At 37.9% G+C, this 23,651-nt stretch overlaps 1 protein-coding gene across 1 annotated transcript; it reads right to left on the bottom strand.

Annotated features, from left to right (window-relative positions):
• Positions 1 to 9,214: 9,214 nt before the first annotated feature.
• On the bottom strand, positions 9,215 to 10,529 carry LOC136677840 (chemerin-like receptor 1). The gene has a single exon (XM_066655506.1). The coding sequence runs from the start codon at positions 10,527 to 10,529 to the stop codon at positions 9,531 to 9,533; it is 999 nt and encodes a 332-aa protein (XP_066511603.1). The 3' UTR covers positions 9,215 to 9,530.
• Positions 10,530 to 23,651: the final 13,122 nt, after the last annotated feature.

Here is a 23,651-nt window from a genome sequence, read left to right on the forward strand (position 1 = left end):
TTGATTCTGTAAAGCAAACAAGAACATGATAAATTCATTCATTAATTCATTGTCTGTAACCGCTTATCCGGGTCCTTATGTTGGGTCCGGAGCCTACCCGGATTCATTGGTGGCAGGAACACACCCTGGAAGGGCGCTAGCCCTTCAACATGATAAATTGTAACTTAAATTACAAAGTGTGTATTAAGTGTGTGTAAATGTATGAAATTGTATTGAAAAATTTTGTATTGAAATGTATAGAAATTTTTATAAGGTTCTAGCAATTAAACAGTTAAAACCACAGGAAATATCTATTAATTATATAATCTAGAGTAACATGATACAATGTATATAAAACATGTATATACAAAAGGGTAACACTTTACTGTAGGGTGCTGTTCTTAAGGATACATGACACCCACATAAAGCCTTGATAACAACTGATACATAAACATTTATAAATGAGGCAAATTTTCTTAAAGGCTGCTTTTGTTAACTTTGATGTCAAGGTGACATAGATTATTGGTGACATAAGGTGCGTCACAACATTTTCTGGGGTGACATGACATAATATGTTATGACAACTGACACTGTAGCTTTTTTATGTTGTTGTTGCTGTTTTGTCAGATGACAGTGATGATGATGTGATATTGCTTGCCAAATTACATTATGTTACTCCTTCTCTCTCTTAGTTCTCTGGGTTACGGCTGACTGCCCTAGGGTAACACCTGCCATCACAAGCCCACGTTTGGCAGCAAAACACAGAGCAGCCAGTTCACTTCCAAGCACTGCATTCTGTTCTGAGTTGAACCGGAGATTTTCTTAATCCTTTTAGCTGCATTTTCTTTGTAAAAACGACTAGCGACAAATCGAGCTTCTATTTCTGGTGTGGTTTTTTGTAGCTGCTTGTTATTGGAGACTGACTTCTATCACTCTTTTTGACTTCTATCACTCTTTCTGACTTCTATCGCAGTTTCTGTCCAGCGGGTGCTGCTGAGCCCCTCCACCATCACAAAGCACTCACAGGCGGACACACTTCACATGGGCCAAGGCCGTTTAAGCAGCCTAGCTCTGCTGGCCATTGAGAGGACACTAGTCAAGTCCCTGGAAAAGACGCCTTGTTGGTACGACAGGGTCACAGATCATTTTCTTGAAATGGAACGGAGGGTAGAATTTACGAAAGACCAGCATTCGCCACTGATACATATATTATTTTTTTTTTCTTCTAAAAACTTAGTGTTTGGCTAAATGCTGCTTATGTGCATAACACATGAAACTGTTGTGTTACAGTAGTCATGAACTTTAAAAAAGGAATGTACTCATTGCAAAAATGAATTCTCTATCGCTTAGTAATGTTTTTGTTCGCAGCAGCCACCACATCCTTCTCTGCCTGTTAGCACACCCGAGTCCTCGTCAGGAGAAACGCCTCCATCACAGCCATCGCCAACCTGACCAAAGAGGCCCTATTCCACCCAGACACAAGCACCTCACTCCAGCCACAAGAACATCATGCTACAGTGCCCCCACCTACACTGCAGCCAGCTATGCTGTATTGGAAGGCAGAAAAAGACAGACACGGGTCCCCTTGTCTCCAGGCTTCGACCAGCTCGGACACCAGGGCCACATACACACCCCTTAATGTGTTCAAACTTTACTTCCCTGTACAAACGAAACAAACACTGTGTCAAAATATAAAAAAGCAGGCTTCTAAAATTATGTCACAGGGCAAGAAATACAAGTGGACAATGTTAGAGGTTGGGAGTTTTTATATTGACCTTTTACAAAGTAAAATTATCATTTAGCTACTATTGGACAGACCATGTACTTTTACAGGAGTAACATTTACTATTTGACAGATCATGAATATTTACGTAATAAACATTTACTATTTGACAGATCATGAATATATACACAATAAACCTTTTACAGTTAACTTTTAAACAGTAAACTTTATTAATAAACAGACAGTTAACTTTTACAAAGTAAATTAAGAGTTATTCATGGTTTATTTTGTCAAAGTTGAATGAACATTTTGTTACATAGAGTGATAAATGGCACATTTACTAAATAAATAATTTTACTTATTTACTTCATTTTAGACACTTATTACACATTTATTCCGTTGAGTATTTAATTAAAAAGTGTATTTAATTAATACAGTGGCCTATTTTTGAGACCCTAGGAGTCTGGTAAACATATTTCAATCACCAAAATAATTCATCTACATAAGTAAAAGGATGTTTTCACAAGAGATAAGAATTTCTAAAATCATATTTAAGTTTTTCTGGGTTAGAGCCGGATTATCTCTTCATAAAGTGTTCTAGGTCACATGGACCTCTCTTAATGAGAGAGCTGAGATTGTTCTGAATATTTTGATATAAAACGTGGCATGATATTATAAAACAAGTACTTTAAAGGATTCCAAGTTCTGGTTTATTGAATAAGAATTCATAAATATATTATAGGGCGGCACGGTGGTGCAGCAGGTAGTGTCGCAGTCACACAGCTCCAGGGGCCTGGAGGTTGTGACTGTCTGTGAGGAGTTGATGTGTTCTCCCTGTGTCCGTGTGGGTTTCCTCCGGGTGCTCCAGTTTCCTCCCACAGTCCAAAAGCACACGTTGGTAGGTGGATTGGCGACTCAAAAGTGTCTGTAGGTGTGAGTGTGTGTGAATGTGTGAGTGTGTGTGTTGCCCTGTGAAGGACTGGCGCCCCCTCTGGGGTGTGTTCCCGCCTTGCGCCAAGGGATTTCAGGTAGGCTCTGGACCCACCTCGACCCTGAACTGGATAAGGGGTTACAGATAATGAATGAATGAAATATATTATAAAGAGTAAAACAGAACTCACTTTATTTAAGGGCTAATGAAGACATACAGGTGTCATAACAGTGTCATGGTCCTGCTTAAGGATTCATAAATCTCTACATCAAAAATAATTTTATTTAACCCACTTGCAGTTTCACTTGTTATGGGATGGACATTTACATGATTCAGTAAATTAGGTGATGACCTTATCCAGCACAAAATGAGGAACAGTGGAGGTCAAAGCAAAACAAAATATATAAAGAGTGTGAATCTAAATGCTGAAAATCCAGTCATGGAAGGATATGTCAATAGTCCAAAAGTGGAAGACCTATGCTGGTGCGCAGCTGTGATTAACACCTGTAAGGTAAGAGCGATCTTTCTCTTGTTGATTATCTCCTTTTATGTGCTCTAAGTTCCCCACACTGGTCTCCTCTCTTCCTCACACGATTGACCTGGCCACGCCCCCTCCCCTTTTTGGAGCATTTCTAGAGCTCTGTTCATAATGAAATTAAATCACAGTGTGAAGGACAACTGCTGTGTTAAAATGATGTAGTAAAATATAAATCTACAAAAATGGAGATATGTGTTTTTGAGTGGATTGAGATAATATGTTACTAATATTTTATATCTGGATGTAGATTATTCAAATTAACACCTTCACAGAAAAAATAATGAAGTAAATGTTTTTTTTTCTCAGTGTTGTTTGCTCTCTCTCGCTGGTACTTCTCTTCTGTCTTCATCTGCTTGTTTAGTTTAGTTATTGAATTTTTCCCTGTTCCCAGTCCCTATTTATGTTTAGTCTTTCTTTTAGGTTGTAGTCTGTGCTCTCCCTGGTTCCTTTTGTAAATACTGTGTAGTCTTTTTCCTTTTATTATGTTTCCATGTTGTTTCTCAGCTCAGGTCCCTGTTTGTTTAACTAGTCTCTCTCTGTTTAATTTTAACTTCTTTTATTTACACGTAGTTCTGTTTAAACAGGGTGTCTTAGGTTCGTAAGTTGTAGTTTTACATTTACATTACATTTACAACACTGGCGTAAACAAAAATACTTCAAGGTGTATTTTTTTTTTTTTTTTTTCAGTGTACACACATAAGAATACAGAACTAAATTCTGCAATGGGATTAAATTGTTCATGTGGTGATATACATTACAGAAAAGATTTTTATAAAGCAGGGGTGTTTTGGGAATTAAAGGTCACAAGCATCCAGTTGGAGTTTCAGGATTTCCATTTACACATTTTTCTGAGAATATTTGAATTAATTTGTGCTGAATCTGAATATTTTATAATATGTACACTTTAAATGATTTAATATTAGCTGATACATGTTGGCAAAATTATACATTTACGCCGTTCCTGGATCCTGGGGTCTTTCATAAGTACGACTCATCTTTTTGAAAAAATGTAAAATTATTGTGTTCCAGGCAGTAATTTCAGAATTATTATATAAAAGTACAAAACTAGACAAAGTAGAATCGTTAATATCTGTGATGTTACCACCACAAGGACATACTTAGTACCTTTAGAATTGACTGCTTAGAGTTTTAAAAAACATTTCAGTTTCTCAGTCTCTTTCATTGATCTAATCTTTTAAAAAAGACTCAGTTCGGTTGCAATATTAATGAACAGATTTATACACAATGTTTGATAACTCATTACAGATCAGTAATATTATGGTAATGTCACACCTGTCTCTCTGGACACATCGCTTCCTTCCTCGCTTCACTTGAGTCTGTGGGTTGCTCCGGGGACTTCTATTCCCATGGTGCAGCGGGGAGTCACGTGACTCCACCAACCAATGGGAACTATTTTGTGTGCTCTGGGTCACCTGAGTTTTGATATACAGCTGTGTTACATTTGTGCGTCATTACTCATAGTATTTTTAACCAAGTTTGGCGGTGCCTATTTGCGAAGTATTGCTACTCTATTGTTGCGTATTGTGCGTTATTTTGTTTGTTAATTTTCCCGTGTATGAATGTTTGATAAATTTGTTTCTCCGGACTTTTTTGGGTTCTAGATCTTTATGTTTCTGACCTCTGCCTGTTTGTATATTATTCTCTGGATTACTCTTCCGGTTTTGGATTGCACTCTTCTTGTTGTGTGTTTTTTATTAGTTATATTTTCATCTTCAGTGAAGTTCTCCTGTTCTTGGTGTTAACCCGCTAGTGTCTTTCCTGTTTGTTAAAGTCCAGTTAATAAAGTTGTATTTTAATTCAGAAATTGCATGTGTAAATAATTTTGTAATATTAGGATTATGACGCTAAAACAGAGCAGTAGTTCTGCTGATTATTATGTTGTTGGTCCTGCAAACATTTTCTTTCAACCTACCTAACCTGTTAGGTCTTTAAATATTTAGTTAGAGCATGATGTACAGAGAGGACTAATACACCTCGCCTGGACATTCTGAACCAGGACTAAACCCTAGCCTTCTGCGTAAAAGCCAACACCTTTTACCTGCTTCACCAACCACATACTACAGCATTCACCCTCATTAGTCTAAAGCTCTACCTATTGTGAGATGCAGTAAGCTTGTTTATTGGTTATTAAGTCTAATGTTACAAAAGTTGTGACCAATGCATTTACTGAATGACCACAACCAGAAAACTGCCTGCTAGTTTATGGGGAAATTCAGCTTATAAACACAATACTGTTTAACACACACTAAGTGTACTCATTACATGATTTAAAGGAAAGACTAAAAACTTCTCCTCTTACAAAAGTTCCTTCTCTTTTTTTTTCCTTCTTCTCTTTATAACTAACTAACACCATATGGCCATCATGTCTGAAACACCGGCTTTTACATTTATTCTGAAATGTAAGGTATTAGGAGTTTGCCCTTTCTCACAGTGACAGCTCCTATGCATCTGGGAAGGTTTTACACTAAATGCCAGAACATTACTGTGAGGATTTGAGTTCAGCCAGTAGAGCATTAATGTGGATTAGATTTGACTGTATACAACTGAATGAATAAGGGTAAGTGATTGAAACACTGAACTACGTCACTGAATCGGATTCAAATCTCTGGAACAGAATTAGTTCAATGAATTATGAAGCTAAATATTATAAAGACTGGATTGAATCCCAAAAAGAGACACAAACCTTAGGATAATGTGTACTCTGTAGATTCTAAAAAAAATGCTGGTTTATTTGTTTTACCAGAGTTTGGTTGAGCTCATGGTTTTTATATATTTTCCCCTGTCTCTCCTTTATTTAGTAGTTTACTTAAATGTGTTAATCAGTTGTTAGTTTATAATTATGATTTTTTTAAAGATAAGATTCTATTGGACCTAGAGGATGTTGCAGCATTGTATTAGGACATGTATCACACATCCACAGACATAAATTAGTCAAAAATATAGAAGCTGGTTTTAGAAAGTACTACTTGAGGTAAAGTTACAATAGCAGCTACATGTATGAGGTATACACATCATTATTAAAGATATAAGAAGAAATAATAGATGATTAAGGTATGTATTTTTCTGCTGTCAAAAGTTATAACAAAGTCTCAGTATTTTTTAACAACAATGTTCTATTACACAATCTATACCAGCTTTTTACCAGGGTCTCTACTTACATTAAAAAGAACAATATTTGATGTGTGTGTTGAGGCAGTCCTTTCAGTGCTGAAGAGCTAGAGTTTCTTGCTGCTTGTGATCAATGATCTCACCACATTTACTTCCCGTCTGTGGTGAGGTAAAGTTGAAGAGAAAATTGTTAATCACACCCCCCATATATGTCAATGGTAATGCCGTGACTCTGAACTGGACAAATGGATACAGATAATGAATTAATGATTGATTATAAAGCGACATGTATTGAAATAAAAAATGAATAAATTAATTATGTTTTTATGACATACAAACTATATTCAAAAAACAAGTAGTTAACACTTTTAACTCTTTTACAAAATATCTTATTACATGGTCACTAGGTAAGAACTGGCCTTTTTGGATCTTGAACCTACACAAAGACGAGTTTAATAACAATTTAAGAGAATGTGCATTTAGAGCAGCTTGGTGGCGCAGCAGGTAGGTGTCGCAGTCACACAGCTCCAGGGGCCTGGAGGTTGTGGGTTCGATTCCCGCTCTGGGTGACTGTCTGTGACTGTTCTCCCCGTGTCTGTGTGGGGTGCATAGTTAGATGCTTTAGTGGGTTTCCTCCCACAGTCCAAAAACACACGTTGGTAGGTGGCTAGGCAACTCAAAAGTGTGTGTGTGTTGCCCTGTGAAGGACTGGCGCCCCCTCCAGGGTGTATTCCTGCCTTGTGCTCAAAGGCTGGACCCACCGTGACCCCGAATTGGATAAGCAGTTACAGATAATGAATGAATGTCCAATTAGCAAATTATTTACACAGAAAAGTGTACATTACTCCACTAAAGCATCTAACTATGCTAACAAAAGGTAAATGAATTGCCACTGCTTTTACCAGCTTCATCATCATAATTTTTTGCACTTGATCCATTTCAGGGTCGCAGTGGCAACAGGGAAAATCAAAGAAGTCCAGGTATGTCTGCTCCCAGCAGCTTCCACCCGATCTCCAGGTGTTCTCAGGCCAGCTCAGAGATTAATTTCATTCAGCATGTCAGATGCCTGAACCACATCAACTGACTACTCTCAGTGGAAAGAAGCACTGACACTACTCTGAGCTCCTCACAGAATCATGGAGAGTACGCTCAGGAAACCACCCACTGGAGAAAACGCATTCTGGCCGCTTGTATCCAAAATCTTGTTCTGTCAGCCATTAACCAGAGCTCATGACCATTGTTGAGAGTATGTATAGATTTTTAAAATAAAAATGTATCTGTGTGGATGGGACCTAAGGCTAAGGCACACACTGGTTGGAAAATATATTACAGCTTTAAAATGCAGCAGTAATCACAGAAATGAGCAAAATTAGTTTTACTGCTTGGTACAGTTTATTGGTTAATTTCTCTGCCCTTCGTTGGTGAAAGTTTTTCCTTTCTTACTGAACTATGCAGAGTCGCTATTTGGTTGGCATCAAGCAAACGCGCATGTATCCTACCATTCACATACGATACACACTGGGATCTGGAGGTTGTGGGTTCAAGTCCCACTCCAGGTGACTGACTGTGAGGAGATTGGTGTGTTCTCCCTGTGTTCCTGTGGGTTTCCTCCAGGTGCTCCAGTTTCCACCCACAGTCCAAAAACACACATTGGTAAGTGGATTGGCAACTCAAAAGTGTCAAGTGAATGTGTGAGTGTGTGTCACCCTGTGAAGTGCCCACCTTGTGCCCAGTGATTCCGGGTAGGCTCCGGACAGACCACGACCCTAAACTGCATAAGTGGTTACAGATAATGAATGAGTGAATATAAAAAAAATAAATATTGTGCCAATGCATTGACCCGGTCCTGCATGGCCACCTCCGACCCTCATCTGAAGTACAGACCACAGCTGTTGCTCCCCAAACCATCCCTGCTTAGGCACTTACCATTTCACAGCAAGGGTGTGAGGACCCAATTTAGATTTGAGAAAAATCGTGCCTTTTCACACTTTTGGTGTTAAAATAGATTTCATTATTGATTTCAAGTATTTAGGGATCCCACGTTATAAATTGTTATAAATATTACACTTAAAAAAAGTTAATATAATGTATTTATTTATAAATTTGTGCTTGTTCCTGTCAAATGACTGGTGCTTGGTGCTTTGAGCAGCATTACACACATGGTCACAGCATCTTGCCCCAGCATCTTTCTCCTCATTGTCTACTACTGGGGTCATAGCCACTACATCTGTAGATACTTCCCTGCAATGTGTGTCAGGATTTTCAAAGCTCAAGGTTTTAATGCCAAAAAGGAAAAAAAATGAATTGAATTGAAAAACATTGGACTCATAGCAAATATTAAATGGAAGAAGTTATTTAATGCTGCTGCAGTTAGATCTGTTAACAGGCATTGCTTCCTTGTCTGGTTTTATAATATGAGGAAATAAAACATTCACTTAACATTTTATGTACCATGTTGATTATATCTCAAGCTACTTTTAATTCATAGATAAACAGCATTAAAATCATATTAAAAACATACTCCTCTCTTAAAACACTAATGTTACTCCAGTTTTGAAGAACAGCTGAAATGGTTAAATGTGGCATGTCTTGCTTAGCAGGTGTTGAGGGATATTCCTAAAGGAAAATGTGGAAAAATAGTTTTTTTTGTGTGTGTGCTTTAATCCCTTACACTGCTATTAGATTCTCGTTCAGCTTAGATTTAAGTGATCAGAGTGTATTTTGAAGGTCAGAGTTCACCCTCTGTTTTGTCATGTGTGTTTTGTTACAGAACATTTGTGGAGGGGAGAATGTTAGAGGAAATGTGACAAACAAAATTCTCCTAAACCTTTAATAATTAAATTAAACCAGTGCATAATCCACACCATTGTGGTTCTTGAGAAACATTTAATGTGTGTGGTGTTATTATTAACAAGAACAAAGAACTGTGTGGTCCACAGTGTTGAAATCTTATGGAGCTTTTATATTTACATCAACAGAATATTTGCTAGAAAGCAACAATTTATAACACTTTTAAATCTTGACAAACAAATATTTATTTATTCATCTTGTATAACCATTATACCCCGGGCAAGAGCACGTCCTGAACAAAGCACAATCCCTTTTTAAACTTAATTTGATGCATATACACAAAATATACTGAAGGCTGGGATGGTACCAGGAAAAATAAAGCATTTAGAAAATTAGTTGGAAATGAATTTGTGGCTGTTTGTAAAGACGTGGTTTTACTCTCACAGAACAGATGAAATGGTGGTGGTATGTTGGCTTTCTTCGTGGGTCAGATTTGTCCCTCTGTCAATGTTCTGGTTGTCCTCTTCCTCCATTGCATTTTCAATCTTTGACAGAATTGCATAAAATTGCTTCTTAAAGTCCTTCCCCATGAACGCATAAAGAAAAGGGTTCAGACAGCTATTAGCACTGCAGAGAGTGAAGCCAATTACTCCTATAATTTGTAGAACTTCATTTTCTTTTTGGTTTATAATCATCAGCGTGTATATGTGATAAGGCAGCCAGCAGATAAAAAAAGTGGCACTCAGTGCCGTCATGATCTTGAAAGGCTTTTTGGATGCCACCATCTGCATGGTCTTTAGTTTTCGTATTATAATGACACAACAAGCAATCATTATCAGGAACGGGATCACAAATCCAAATATGAAGTCATATATAGGTATTGCTGCAGAATCACTCATTTCACATGTCTCATTGGTCTCAATGGTTACCGTTTTATTCTCAGAGTCAGGGATAATTAGCACTGGAACATTAAGTATTGCAGAGATGAACCAAACTAGAACAACTATCACAAAAGCCTTTTTCAATGTGCGCTGATTCTGAGCCCAAACTGGAAACATGACAATCACACAACGGTCCACACTGATGATGGTGAGGAGGAAGATGCTGCAGTAGAGATTTAGAGAAATGTTTAAGCAAATTATATTGCACAGGAACGGTCCAAAAATCCAGGTGCCTGTGATTCTATAAAAGACAAAGAAGGGAAGGAAGGAGCAGAACAAGAAGTCGGACACAGCCAGGCTCAGGTACCAGATGCTAATGACTGACTTTCGGACTTTAAATCCTGCAATCCAGATCACCAAAGCATTTCCAGTAAGACCCAGGACAATGATGATCACGTTGGCCACTAGGTCGAATATATTCAATAGTCTATGGTATGTGTCATAGTTCTCAGTGCCATTTTCAGGAAGGGTTGTTTCTGGTATTGGGGTTGAAGTCATGATGACTCAGTTCTATAAAGGAGACAGAAATCAATAGATGTATTAATGTTCTGTAAGGTTTTGTTACCAAATAAGCAGAAATATCTTTGTCCACTGTGTTTCACTGATCAGTTTTCAGTGTGATCTTTGAGTTACACTTTGATTACAGACAATTAAAATTCAGAATGTTACACCGTCTACATCAGAGCTCAATGATCAGGTCAAAATTAAGACTAACTGCATTTTATCTTGGTGAAAGTGTGCTTTGTTTTCTTTCTTTGGACTATCCTCTGGTTCTTTGTCATCCATCCATCCATCCATCCATTATCTGTAACCGCTTATCCAATTTAGGGCCGAGGGGGGTCCAGAGCCTACCTGGAATCATCGGGCGCAAGGCGGGAATACACCCTGGAGGGGACGCCAGTCTTTCACAGGGCCATTTAATGTATTTAATTAATATTTTGGTTATTAAATGTGTTACCTGCAACGTGTGTTTTTGGACTGTGGGAGGAAACCGGAGCACCCGGAGGAAACCCACGCAGACACGGGGAGAACACGGTTCTTTGTCATGTAGATCATAAACATGATAATTGTTTTTAACTAGATCCAGAAAAGAATGGTTTCTTATAGTTTAGGCCCTACAGTGAAGGCCTAAAACATCAGATTTACTTCATATTTAGTTATTCTTCTGCCCATATAAATATACATATAAAAATATATATCTAAAAATGACCAAAAATGGAGATAAATGATTTTAATTGGACAGTAGTGATATGCAGGATGGAGATTCATTAACTTGCACACAGAGGACAAAACAGAAAAGGTGTCAGTTTTATTCATTGCGCAAAAAAATACATTTTTCTCCATTTTGTAGAGTAACAATATCTACTAGTGAACAGTGAATGCCTTTGTTTTATGGAATATATAATTTTTATCAGAAATCCTTTCTGGTTTTTATCATCTTCAAAAACTTTATATTAACAACATTATATTTTAATGAACTATGAGAAGATAGATGAAAATACAGGAATTGTTTGTTCTTGTAATGAATAGGTATGATTTATTTATAATTGGAATTATTTATTATTATTATTATTATTATTATTATTATTATTATTATTATAAGAATACAATCAAGGTCAAATGGTCAGGTATTATGAAGATTATGAAAGTTATGAAATATTTCCAAAGCTCTCCTAGAGGAAGCCCAAAGGTGATTACTAATTATCACTTATTTTAGTTACTCAGTTTTTCACTAAATTTGATAAATGTGCCCATCTGTTACACGTTACTAAAAATACATGCACAAAAAAAATTCACAAAACCCACTGTTTACCCAGTAATACAACTGCTTTTTTCTTCCTTTCTTTTATCTCTTTGAGGTTTATATCTCAAAATACACAACACTTGCTGTTTTGTTTTATATTTAAAGAGAATAAAAAGACTCACCGGCCAATGGCTGCTTCAGCACACTGCTGCAGAGCTGGTGGTATTGCTGCTTAAGATGAGCAATGATCTTTTATATTATCAGTAAAATTTTGTAACATTCACTTCCTTTCTGTGGTTTGTCAGAATTCAAAGGAACCTTCTTTCCACTGACCCGTCATGCCAGACGTACACTGTGCACCTGTAAAAGTTTACACTGCACATTTTAATCATTGGTCATTTACAACCACAGTGCATTTGTTTAAACAGAGAAGCCTCAGAATTTCTGAAGTTTGTTTACCACAAGCATTAACCATTTCCATTGTTTAGCATCTCAGTGTTCACTTACACAGGGGCAGTTCTTGTGTTTAGTGTGTGTGTGTGTGTGTGTGTGTGTGTGATCTGAGAATTTAAGAGCTGTTGTAGAATTATATTCTGCAACCAAAACCTATTTTTCAAATATTATTTAAAAATGTAACGTAATATACATTTTCAAGAATCAAATGTAATTTCGGGATACTGCAATGCCAGCTCCTATCTGCTGGTAGACTTTCGATTATTTGACAAACCAATTGCAGCAGAAGCAGCACAGTATCTCAACAGGTGTCGATGCCCCAGCACACAATGTGTGTGTGTCAAAGCATGAATTGTTATGGTGATGAGGCTGCAGTGGATGCATTGTTGACCTGATCCATCCCAGCTAGCAAAATTTTTATCGGTCCACACTCGGGCCGAATCACGCACACGCCGGAACAAAAACACTCGGCCGTGATGTATGGCCGTAGAATGGGCCGATAGTTCTGGCCCGAGTCTGGGAAACTGTAATAAACTATAATAGTTTATTTCTACCTCAGAAAAGATTAGAATCAGGTTCATGGTGAAATTACTGCTTTATTAAATAACTTACACTCTCAGAAAAAAAGTACATTATTGGCCACTAAAGGTAAAAGTGTTTAAAATTGCACTTTTGTTCCTTAAAGGTACATTGCATTCTCTTCTCCGGAGGGAGACATACATGTTTGTAGTATTTCATTATAGAAATGTCATATAACAAAAAACATAATATAAGTCCTAGAGATGAAACAGGGTGTGTGAAATCAACACATTTTTAAATCTACAATTATAATATATTATGTTCCCTAATTAAATGTACAAATATGTCCTATTGAGGGTGCCACCACAATGACAACATATCTGACAATGTAGTATCAACAAGTGTGCTTTTCATACAACCTTGAAACTATGGAAACATACAGCAATTGCAATGTGTACAAACAGTACATAAAAACAAAAAATAGAAAATACCTTTGTAACTGGCATTGAAATTTGAAATTGGCAGTGTCATGATTTCCTAAATCAAATTAACATTCAGATACTGTTTGTCAAAGAAACAATTGGTTTTACACCCCAAGAACTGCCACTTTGTCACATCCTGGCCCAGTACTGTCTGTTTTCCCCACCATTTGCTCATGTAGCACATGACTCTGTTTGTTGTTGTTCCTATCTCCGCCCTAGTCCCGCCTTAGTCTTGCCTCTGTCTCATTATTGTCTCCAGGTGTTCCTCGTTTGTCTTGTCCTGATATACCCCTGCAGTTTGAGTGCTCCTTGGTCTGGTGTTGTGTGCGTAAATGTATGTGTAGTGTCTTTACCTGTCCAATTTTAGCTTGGACAAGTAGGTCATCATGTTAGATGACTTTACATATTATATTGCAGGATTAGCTAGAATTAATTATTATTAATGAATTATTAATTAATTATCATTGACCCGCTCTAGGTTCTTGGCTCTGAAATTGAATCTGAACTAGAAGGAATAATTCTGTACAACAAAAGGGCACACAAACAAATAACCAAGGATTGGTTTTATCACACAACTGGTTTATTAATTGTAATATCAAATAATGAATATTGATTATACATTCATATAATGAAATGGATTACAGCGATACATGAGGGAGCTTGGAGATTAATATATGAGGGAATTTCTCTATGATAATTACCATAAATTCTAGAAAGGCTATTGTTTAAGCATTCAGCACCTCTCCTGAGCAATGAAAGAAATGAAACCATGTGACCTTACGTGTCCCGGGAGATGGACTGGGAGCATGTCGCTGACGTGCGGTGTTTTCCGGCGTGGCTTCCTGGAGCAATGCAACGCGGGCCTTGTAGCTGAAGCCGCTGGCGTTCCTTTTCTCCCCCTTTTTAGACACGGCGACCCCTCCATTGGAGCTGGTGGCGTTCTGAAGTTCTCTGTGGGGATTCTCCGTCATCACTGATCTGCTGCCTTGTGAGAGACAGGGTCTCTCATGGGCCTTTTACTCAGAAGGTCATTCTGAGGTTGCGTTCCTCCTTTTCTGTCACTGGTCTTGGAAGCTTTGTCATCACTTAGAGGGTCTGAGGTCTCCTTCATGCTCTGGGTGGCACTGAATTTTGCTGGAGTTAAACTACAGTCCTTTCTAGAACTATAGTTTCTACTAGAGATAAAATAAAAATAAAACTTCTGTTCTGTCTGGACCCTGCTTGAGGGGCCCATATGAGTCTGAAGCCTGCAGAGGGCTGGAGAGTTATTTCAAAACCTTTTAGCCTTAAAAAGGCTTAAAAAGAGAGAAAATGTGAAGTGCAGTGAAGGTGTGTGAAGACGGTGGAAAAGTGTGGAATGAGGCCATTATCATTTGGTGCCACTGGGTTTTTTAACCAGAGTTTAGAAAACCCGCCCTGAATAGCTGATTGGTCTTCAGAGATTGAGAATTGGAGCCTCTCTTGCTCCTGATTTGCTGCTTCCTGTACCTTACGGTACGGTAGTGACATCACATAAAATTTATGACCCTTGACAAGACAAAGACTTGAAGACGGTTCCTGACAATCCCAGAATTCTGGATCATACTATAAAAGATTATATGTTAACACAAAGTAATATCATTCAGACAGCCAAGTTTTACACAATTCTTAACAAACTACACACATAGTATGTGGCTACCTTGGTTCTACATAAGTTCATATAAAAAAAGAAATGACTTTAAACACATGTAAATTAATCCCACCCATTTTGATTGTCCAAATGGAATTAATTTCAAACAGTTGTGCCCATAGGCAACTTGTTGTTTTAAACCAATAGGAATTAAGGTTCAATTCTATATGAGAAGTTCTTCATTAAGCAGTTTTATACAGAGCATAAAATGATCCTCAGGAGTTTCTCCCAAAAGATTCTTCTCTTGACCCTGTGTGGCCTTGGGTCATAAAAAAGGTCCCTGGAGAATGGTTTACGAGCCTGCTCTGTGTTATCTGAAATTCCCGTATGGGCTTGTGTGGCTTGGAGATGTCTCTGGAACCAGCTACAGTTTGGGTATTTAAAATCAAATATCAGAAAGTCAAATTTCTTATTAGAAATTAATACACATTCATCATATCACACTACATATGTTTCTCAGTCTTTCTGTTTACATGTGTCTACCCCAGTTCATGATTCTTCTCTGTCTGTCCTAGTTTAACTATGTTTAGTTTAGTTTTGTCTTTATTTAATCTGTATGTATTACCTGTGTTTATTTTGATTCTGTCTTTGTTTAAATAAAACTCGCGTTTACGTCTGCCTCCTTCATCCACCCTGCGCAGCCGTGACACATTTACATTCAGACTTTTCTTTAAAAATATGTAATTTATGTACTATGCTAAGGCCATATAACAAAACGCTTAAAATACAAAAATATTTCACCAGTAGGTTTGGAAAAGTAAAAAAAAACAAAAAAAACAAACGTACTTTAAACCAGTTTAAGTTTCCTCAAATGTGTGGAAGTACACATCTGACACTGATTCATGGCATACTTCAGTTCCATGAACAGTTTGCCAGCCTTTGCTGTGCTGTCAATACCTCACTGCCCTCAACAATGATGGAAATATCAGCTGTATTCTCATCTCTGGCAGCCTGGACAACAGAAAATGAATTAGTTCATGTTCATAGTTAATTTTGAAAAATGTAACCAACTTCACAGCTCCAAAAAAAAATTACTTCACATGCTTTTATTAATATTTTTCTCTCAGTAAAAAGGCTTCTATCTTTTTCAGTATAACCTCCTTCAACCCATAAATCTCCAGCCCAAAATCACTGCTAATCCCTAACAAAGAATTAGTGTATGTGGAATTAAATATTTATAACATTACACAAAAAACCAACACTGAAATTGAAATTGAGATTGAGCTGGCAGCGCCAGCCGCTGATTTTTGTGATTTGAAGCAGTTTTTTAACGGCTTCTTCAGCGGAGCTGTAGAACGATACACGGACCCTCATTTGCCTTGAATACAATTAATTTAATGTATTTAATTAATATTTTGGTTATTAAATGTGTTATAATCATGGTTAAGCCTAGTTGCTCTTCCAGTAACATGCTAGCATAGATTAGTGTTAGCTAGCCAGTAAAGTTATCACTACCTCAGAATTTAAATATCATCTATATCCCATGAAAAGTAATGTTTATTTTACTATGATAATTTGTTTATTGCCAGTATCGACAAAAATGCAAACCATGGGGGATGAAGACTGAGGACCAAAAATAATTTTTTGGATATTACATAAACAAACAATATTTTGTGACTTTTCTACTACAAGCAACCACTCTTTTCTCAGTCACAAAACTTTACTTATGCTATGTGTTCTTTATTTCAGATTGCTATATTTTTTACCTGTTTGCATGTTAACACAGTAAGTAAGGTTTGGATGAAATTGTATTACATGAGCACACTTATTTTATTGGTTATTTTATATATTATATATAATTTTATGTTATTTTTATATTTCTTTTATCTTATTTTATTTCATTGATTCTGTAAATGGGTTCTTTTTGTCTCTCTTTCTCTGTCTTTTTCTCAAACCCCTCTTCAGGTTTTAGCTGACTTCCAGTATGGACCTCAAAACCTCCTTTACAATACCTCATGATACACATACAGCCACACTAATCAAAATGTACAGTGTAAAGACCAGAGACAAGATGAGAATTCTCTTTCAAATTTACAACTTGATGACCAGGTGATTATGGGTAGATATAATTTAGTATATTCAGACCTGAATATCTTTATGAACAAAACTGTTATTATAGCATTGTCTGCATTAAATTATATAGAAAATAAATACATGATTATAAAAAGTTTACATCCATCCATCCATCCATTATCTGTAACCGCTTATCCAATTCAGGGTCATGGTGGCTATACCAGCTTTTTACCAGGGTCTCTGTTTACATCAAAAAGAACAATATTTGATGTGTGTTGTGGCAGTCCTTTCAGTGCTGAAGAGCTAGAGTTTCTTGCTGCTTGTGATCTATGCTCTCACCACATTCACTTCCCGTGGTGAGTTAAAGTTGAAGAGAAAATGGTTAATCACACCCCCATCTATGTCACTGGTAAGGCCGGGACTTTGAACTGGACAAATGGTTACAGATAATGAATGAATGAATGAATATAAAGCAACATGTATTGAAATTAAAATTAATAAATTGATAATGTTTTTATGACATACAAATTATATTCAAAAACAAGTAGTTAACACTTTTAACTCTTTTACAAAATATCTTATTACATGGTCACTAGGTAAGAACTGGCCTTTTTGGATCTTGAGCAGGTTGGGGAAAACAGAACCTACACAAAGATGAGTTTAAGAACTTAAACGAATGTGCAATTAGCAAATTATTTACACAGAAAAGTGTACATTACTCCACAAAAGCATATAACTATGCTAACAAAAGGTAGATGAATTGCCACTGCTTTTACCAGCTTCATCATCATAATTTTTCCACTTGATCCATTTCAGGGTCGCAGTGGCAACAGGGAAAATCAAAGAAGTCCAGGTATGTCTGTTCCCAGCCGCTTCCCCCCGATCTCCAGGTGTTTTAAGGTCAGCTCAGAGATTAAAAATGGATCTGTGTGGATGGGGCCTGAGGCTGAGGCACACACTGGTTAGAAAATAAATTACAGCTTTGAAATGCAGCAGTAATCACAGAAATAAGCAAAATTGATTTAAGACTAGAAAGGCAACTATTTTCAGAACCTGAGGACAAGACCCCCCTCTTGCTGTCCATTAGTGGACCATTAGCTACCCTGTATATGAGGCAAAGCAGAGAATGACACGATTTCTCAGAGAGAAAAGCAGATATATAGCTAAAGGTGTATCTTTTTTTATATTTTTATACAATTGTATATTTAATAAAGTTTACATTTCTCTGTAATTTTGATATGTGCTTATTGCTTAATTTAATAAACTTGAAGCCACAGTGAATCAATACATACAAATAAATAAAAAAACACAAATGTGGAGAAAATGTCTCAGCCATAATGTGAGTTAAGAACAACAACAACAACAACATAATCTAACGAATGACGAATCTAACCAAAAAGCAAATACTCTAGACTGACTAGTTTACTTTAGAATTAGCTTTTGTTTCTTTCTATTTTGGATCTTGATTTATTGGTTAATTTCTCTGCCCTTTGTTGGTGAAAATGTTACCTTTCTTATTGAACTAAATTTGTGCTTGTTGCTGTCAAATGATTGATGCTTGGTGCTTTGAGCAGCATTACACACATGGTCACAGCATCTTTTGGATATTTTTAAATTTTAATTACTTTGTGAACGGTCCAAAAGAACATTTTAATCTTCATGCTGTAAGGCTTGCGCACAGCTTCTATGTGATCGTCAAAGTTTTTTGCATAACATAGAACGTCGTCAAGATAAGGTATGCAGCATTCATCCCTCAGTGGCCCTAACATCCCCTCCATGCTCCGCTGGAATGCTGCAGGGGCATTGGAAAGTCCAAATGGGATACGGACCCATGCATAGAGTCCCCATGGAGTAATGAATGTAGTGAGATGCCGGGAACCCTCTGCGATGAAGCCTTGATGGTAGGCTTTTCCCTGGACAAGAATGCTGAACCAAGAATAGCCAACCTAGAGTGTCAGTCAGGTCTTGTATCCTAGGTAGAGGATGTCGGTCAGGAATGGTCTTTTGGTTTGATTGACGATAATCAATGCATAGGCGGAGGGTCCCATCCTTTTTACAGACGCAAACCACCGGAACAGAAAAGGGGGACTTAGATTTTACAATCCAACCTTTCATTAGCAGCTCCTGGATATACTCCTTCACTTCCTTGAACAGTGGTTTAGGGACTGAAGAATATGCTCTCTGTACTGGAATATCGTCTTTAAGGTTGATCGACATCTGCAAACTAGGAATGCACCCGATATCATTAGTGTCTCTAGCAAAAGCTGCTGATTACTCCCACAGCATCTTCTTGACTTTCACCTGTTCTTCCAGGTGCTAAGGTGGTTGAGGTCAAGAGGAGGCTGCCACAAGGATAGACTAGTTTTAGTGAACGACGATGATGCAGCACTGCTGACTGCTGCTTTAGCCTTTGGTTTCGTGGGTTGATCAATCTCAATGACTCTTGCTATCGTTTGGACACTACCATGGGCTGTCCTCCTTTGCAAAGTAACAGAATGTTTCCTACTGTTTCTCACAGGCATCACAACGTACGGTCTCTTTGAAATGTGTATTTCCAGCAGGCCCTCCCCTACATCTAACTCTGCGAGCTGTCCACTGTTCTCATCAGGCTCAAAAAGAATGTAAGTATCTGATGGATCAATACTAGATGGGACCTGGCACTTGACCCAAGCTACTTGTCCTGCTGGAATAATAGTGTCACATGTACCAGTTCTCAAACCTGCAAAATGCATGGAAGGTTTCCCTGCTTGGATGAAGCTCACAAGCAGCTCTGCCTTCTCAGTTGGTATCGCTATTTCATCAGAAAGGAGGGAGGTAAGTACTGAAGCCAACCCTACTGGGTGGCTGTGAATCACATTCTCTAGTACATTAAATCCCAGTAGTGGTCGTTCAAGTGGAATACTGCTAATGAGGAAGGGCACCATAATAAATTCACCAAAACCCTTATCCTTCCCCAAGCTGACAGTGATGAGAACCCAACGGTCAAAGGGGAGGATATGTCCATTTACTGCATGAACCTCCAATTCTTTATTGTCCTCAAGAATGTCACTGATAGGCCAAACAATGGTGTTGGGTAAATATTTCTCTCTCTAATTTCTATCAATCATGCTAACTTGAGCCCCAGTATCCAGTAAGGCACTAACTGCTATGCCATTTAGATGACATTGTGTGAGAACTTTTTCCCCAATAAATTTAGCTAGACGCTCACCTCTGTGGGTAGGTGAGGACAGAGAGTGTTGAGGAGATATTTGGCTTTGCTGGTAATTCCCCTGAACTCCTTTTTCACCCTTTGGCTTTGACATAACACTGCCTTGGCACCCAGCATGGCACTCTGAAGTATGAGGTAAGAGCAGTTGGGACTGAAGATGGAGCCCGGTCACCGCTTGTCCCCTGACAGGAACCGGCTCCAGTTTTCCTGGTGCTTTGACTTCTTTAGACATCCCATTGCTCTGTGGCCTTCTTCACCACAGCAGAGACAATGAGTGCCGTCAGAACGGTTCTGTTCGAGGCATTTGGCACAACTATAGGTTTTCCCTTTTCTTTGGTCCACCTTCCTTGAACAATGCTTGAATGATGATTCTGTTGATTGGCTTTGTGATGGTTTCTGTAGATGTTCTACGATGTTTGTCAACCTCTCCACTTTCTCTGTTAATTGCTGGAGCATGTCTACTCTAAGCTTTCTATCTGAGCTTTCATTCTACATACCAGATTCTTGTGCAGCTGCAACTTCAAACTGTGTGCTATGTATGTTTATATGTTTCTGTCGAACAACTGGCCCGAAACGCCTCTGTCTTTCATTTTCATCATTTGTTTTAGGATGGTCTCATCGGTCACTTTGCAATCTAAGAGTAAGTGTTTAAGCTCCCGGCAAATATCTTCATGCTTATGTCCAAGACCCTGGTATAGACCCTGGTGTGTAGAAAAATATCCTGAACTGTGCTCGCACTGTATTTCACATCTGGGCCAGTATGTTTTGAAGAAAACAAGATCTTCTGCTTCAGCCCTATCACGCGGTATAAAAACTGTTGTGGTGTTTCACTGTCTAGTTGTTTCGTGCACATAAGCTCTTGAAATAGTTCCATATTACTCCGTCCCCCTAGGTGGGATTGTAGAAAACCCTTAAGCTCATCAACAGTTAAATCATCTTTGTGCATGAACATGTCCTTGAAATTTCCAGATTTGATGACTTTAAGTACACCTCTCACTATCTCAGCATTACTGAACTGTTCCCTAATGCCTTCTTCAATTTGTCTACATATGTTGTCAGGTGTTATATGTGAATACTGTTCAGCTGAACAATTGCTGTGGGCACCACTTGGTTGTGAGGGAGGCTGTAATGGAGGGGACGAAGGAAATGTGGGTGGTGAAGTGGACATGGTAATGTACTGCATAACTTTCTGACCAAGTTCAACATAGCTAGAAAGCATTTGCTGTAGGCCTGTGTCAGTGTCAGGTGTAGCTTTGGCAGCAGTAATTGTGGTTGGACGGGCCAAATTAGGAGATTGAGCTAAATTAAATGAGCTACTTGTGACTCTGTGGCTTACGTTAGTGTTAGGAGCACTCACTACCATACTGTCAGCATCTGTGTTAACTTGGCATCCTGCAACACTGCAAAAATTAGGTTGATGATCTGGTAGCATTTCAACCCTACTATCTACCCCAGATTTGAATGAAGAGTTGGACTTTACATGACTTTGAATGATGGCATCAATGACACCATTTAACTCTAACAACTGTGCCATACCTGTTTCCTCAGACTCTAACAATTTCTTACTAGACATGAAGGCTTGGATGTACTCAAAGTAGCCTTCGTCATCACCCATCTCAAGCACAGACAGATCCTTCCCTGGCACTGGACCTACACTCCTTGCAAGCTGGAGAAGTTCCTCAGCCGTGAGCAGGTTCTTCTTGATGGTCCACACCAAGTTTTTTCTCTCACTGTCCCCCATGGCCTTTTCCCTCTACACTCTCAGTCCCCAGTCCAGGAATCTATGCCGCTCTTTGGTCTTGGTCTTCTTCTACCTGTATAGCACAGTCTTTGCTTTCATTCTTTAAAAGAACTCAGAACCGTGGAGACAGAGTCTCAGAGTTGTGGTTGTTATCACTGTGGTCATGTTGCATGTAGCTAGATATCTCTTCCCAAGCAGCAAGTTAAAAGAGTGTATTAATATCCCAGTTAAACACAATCCATCCTTTCCCAATGGGAAAATCCACAGCAGCACCAGTTCACTGGTTCAATGGCTTCTTTAAACAATTGTCTGGATCAGCTCCTCACCTGTGCATATGATACTGATCCCCGTACGGGCCACCAAAATCTTTTACAGGTACCGTATAACAGCACCGAAGTAGCAGTTAATTCCTGAAAACAGGAGAGAAATAATGAGGCAGGGAGGCAGGTCTTAGCGTTACCGCTAGCTTCTCTTGAGCTATATTTTATTAAATTATTATATTTTCTTCATGTACATACATGGTCTTATTTCCTCAATTCATCTTCAAAGTGTCTTTATAGAAACAAAAAGATATTACCAATGTTCACATGAAATCGATTCTAACCACACATTGATGTCTTTTGTTCTTTTTATCACATATGCTGTGTACTAGTTTAATACATTATGTGACCACCCGGTGAATTCACCAATTATCTAAACTCTATTTAACATACAATTATGAACTGTACTTTTAGCACTTAAATATTTAATGTTTTTCATACACTTCAGATGTATCAAAATTAGTTTAAGTGCACTGCAAGAGATTCTCTGTACTAACATTACTTCTGTAAAATTACACAACATCAAAGGATTTTTTTATATTCTACATGAAAAACAGTTTTCCTATAAAACTAACAAAATAGCAAGAAACATATAACGTTTGGTGGGAGACTCATGTGACCTATGCTAACTTGAGATTCTCTAACAAAAGAAATTAACCAGCTACACTTAGCAGAGCTTAGTTTTCTCATTCCAAAAATGATTGTCTTAATGCAAATTATTCCATGAAAAGTGCTGGCTCACAACTCAGTGTGTTTTTTTATGACATCTTTAAAGAGATATTTCACATTACCAACCTGAAAACAAGAGAGAAATAGTGAGGCAGGTCTTAGCGTTACCGAGTTCTCTTGAGCTATGAGAGAATTTCAGTAACGTGCGTAAGGCAACTCTCCATGTCACATTGCCCCTTACTGTCGCTGAGTTAGATCTACTGGCAAAATCTCCAAGCTAGAAATGCTCACATTGCTGGCCAAACATTAACATGTTGTGAGGAGTACAGCAAATAAAACATTATATACAAAACAATTTAAATATTCACCAAAATGAAGATGACCACACTTTTGTGGGCGTCACATAAAGCATTAATGAGTTCATGCATGATAGAACACAACTGTACAGAGAATTTTATAGTCCTAAGAATTGTATATTTTCTGTATTGCATTTTTTATTTAAATGAATGCCAAATTTTGCAAAAATAACAAAGCCTTGTAACTTTATTCAGTGTATTTATTACATAGTTGTTTTCATGTCATTGTCACTATAGGGCTATCTTTTTTTAGGATAAATGTGGCAATTAAAAGCAACCCTCCATTCCAGATGTATTCAACCTTGTCAACAAAAGTCTGGAACAAAGCCTAAAACAGCCTAACACACTACAGCATCCTATTTTAAATGAAGCATAGCAAAGTTGTCAGCTTTACACCTCTGTGCCTTTAGTGGCACCGTGTACATGTCAGGAACGCGGAGGCGGAC

This window comes from Hoplias malabaricus, chromosome Y, assembly GCF_029633855.1.
Source record: "Hoplias malabaricus isolate fHopMal1 chromosome Y, fHopMal1.hap1, whole genome shotgun sequence".
In the NCBI taxonomy this organism is placed as follows: Eukaryota; Metazoa; Chordata; class Actinopteri; order Characiformes; family Erythrinidae; genus Hoplias; species Hoplias malabaricus.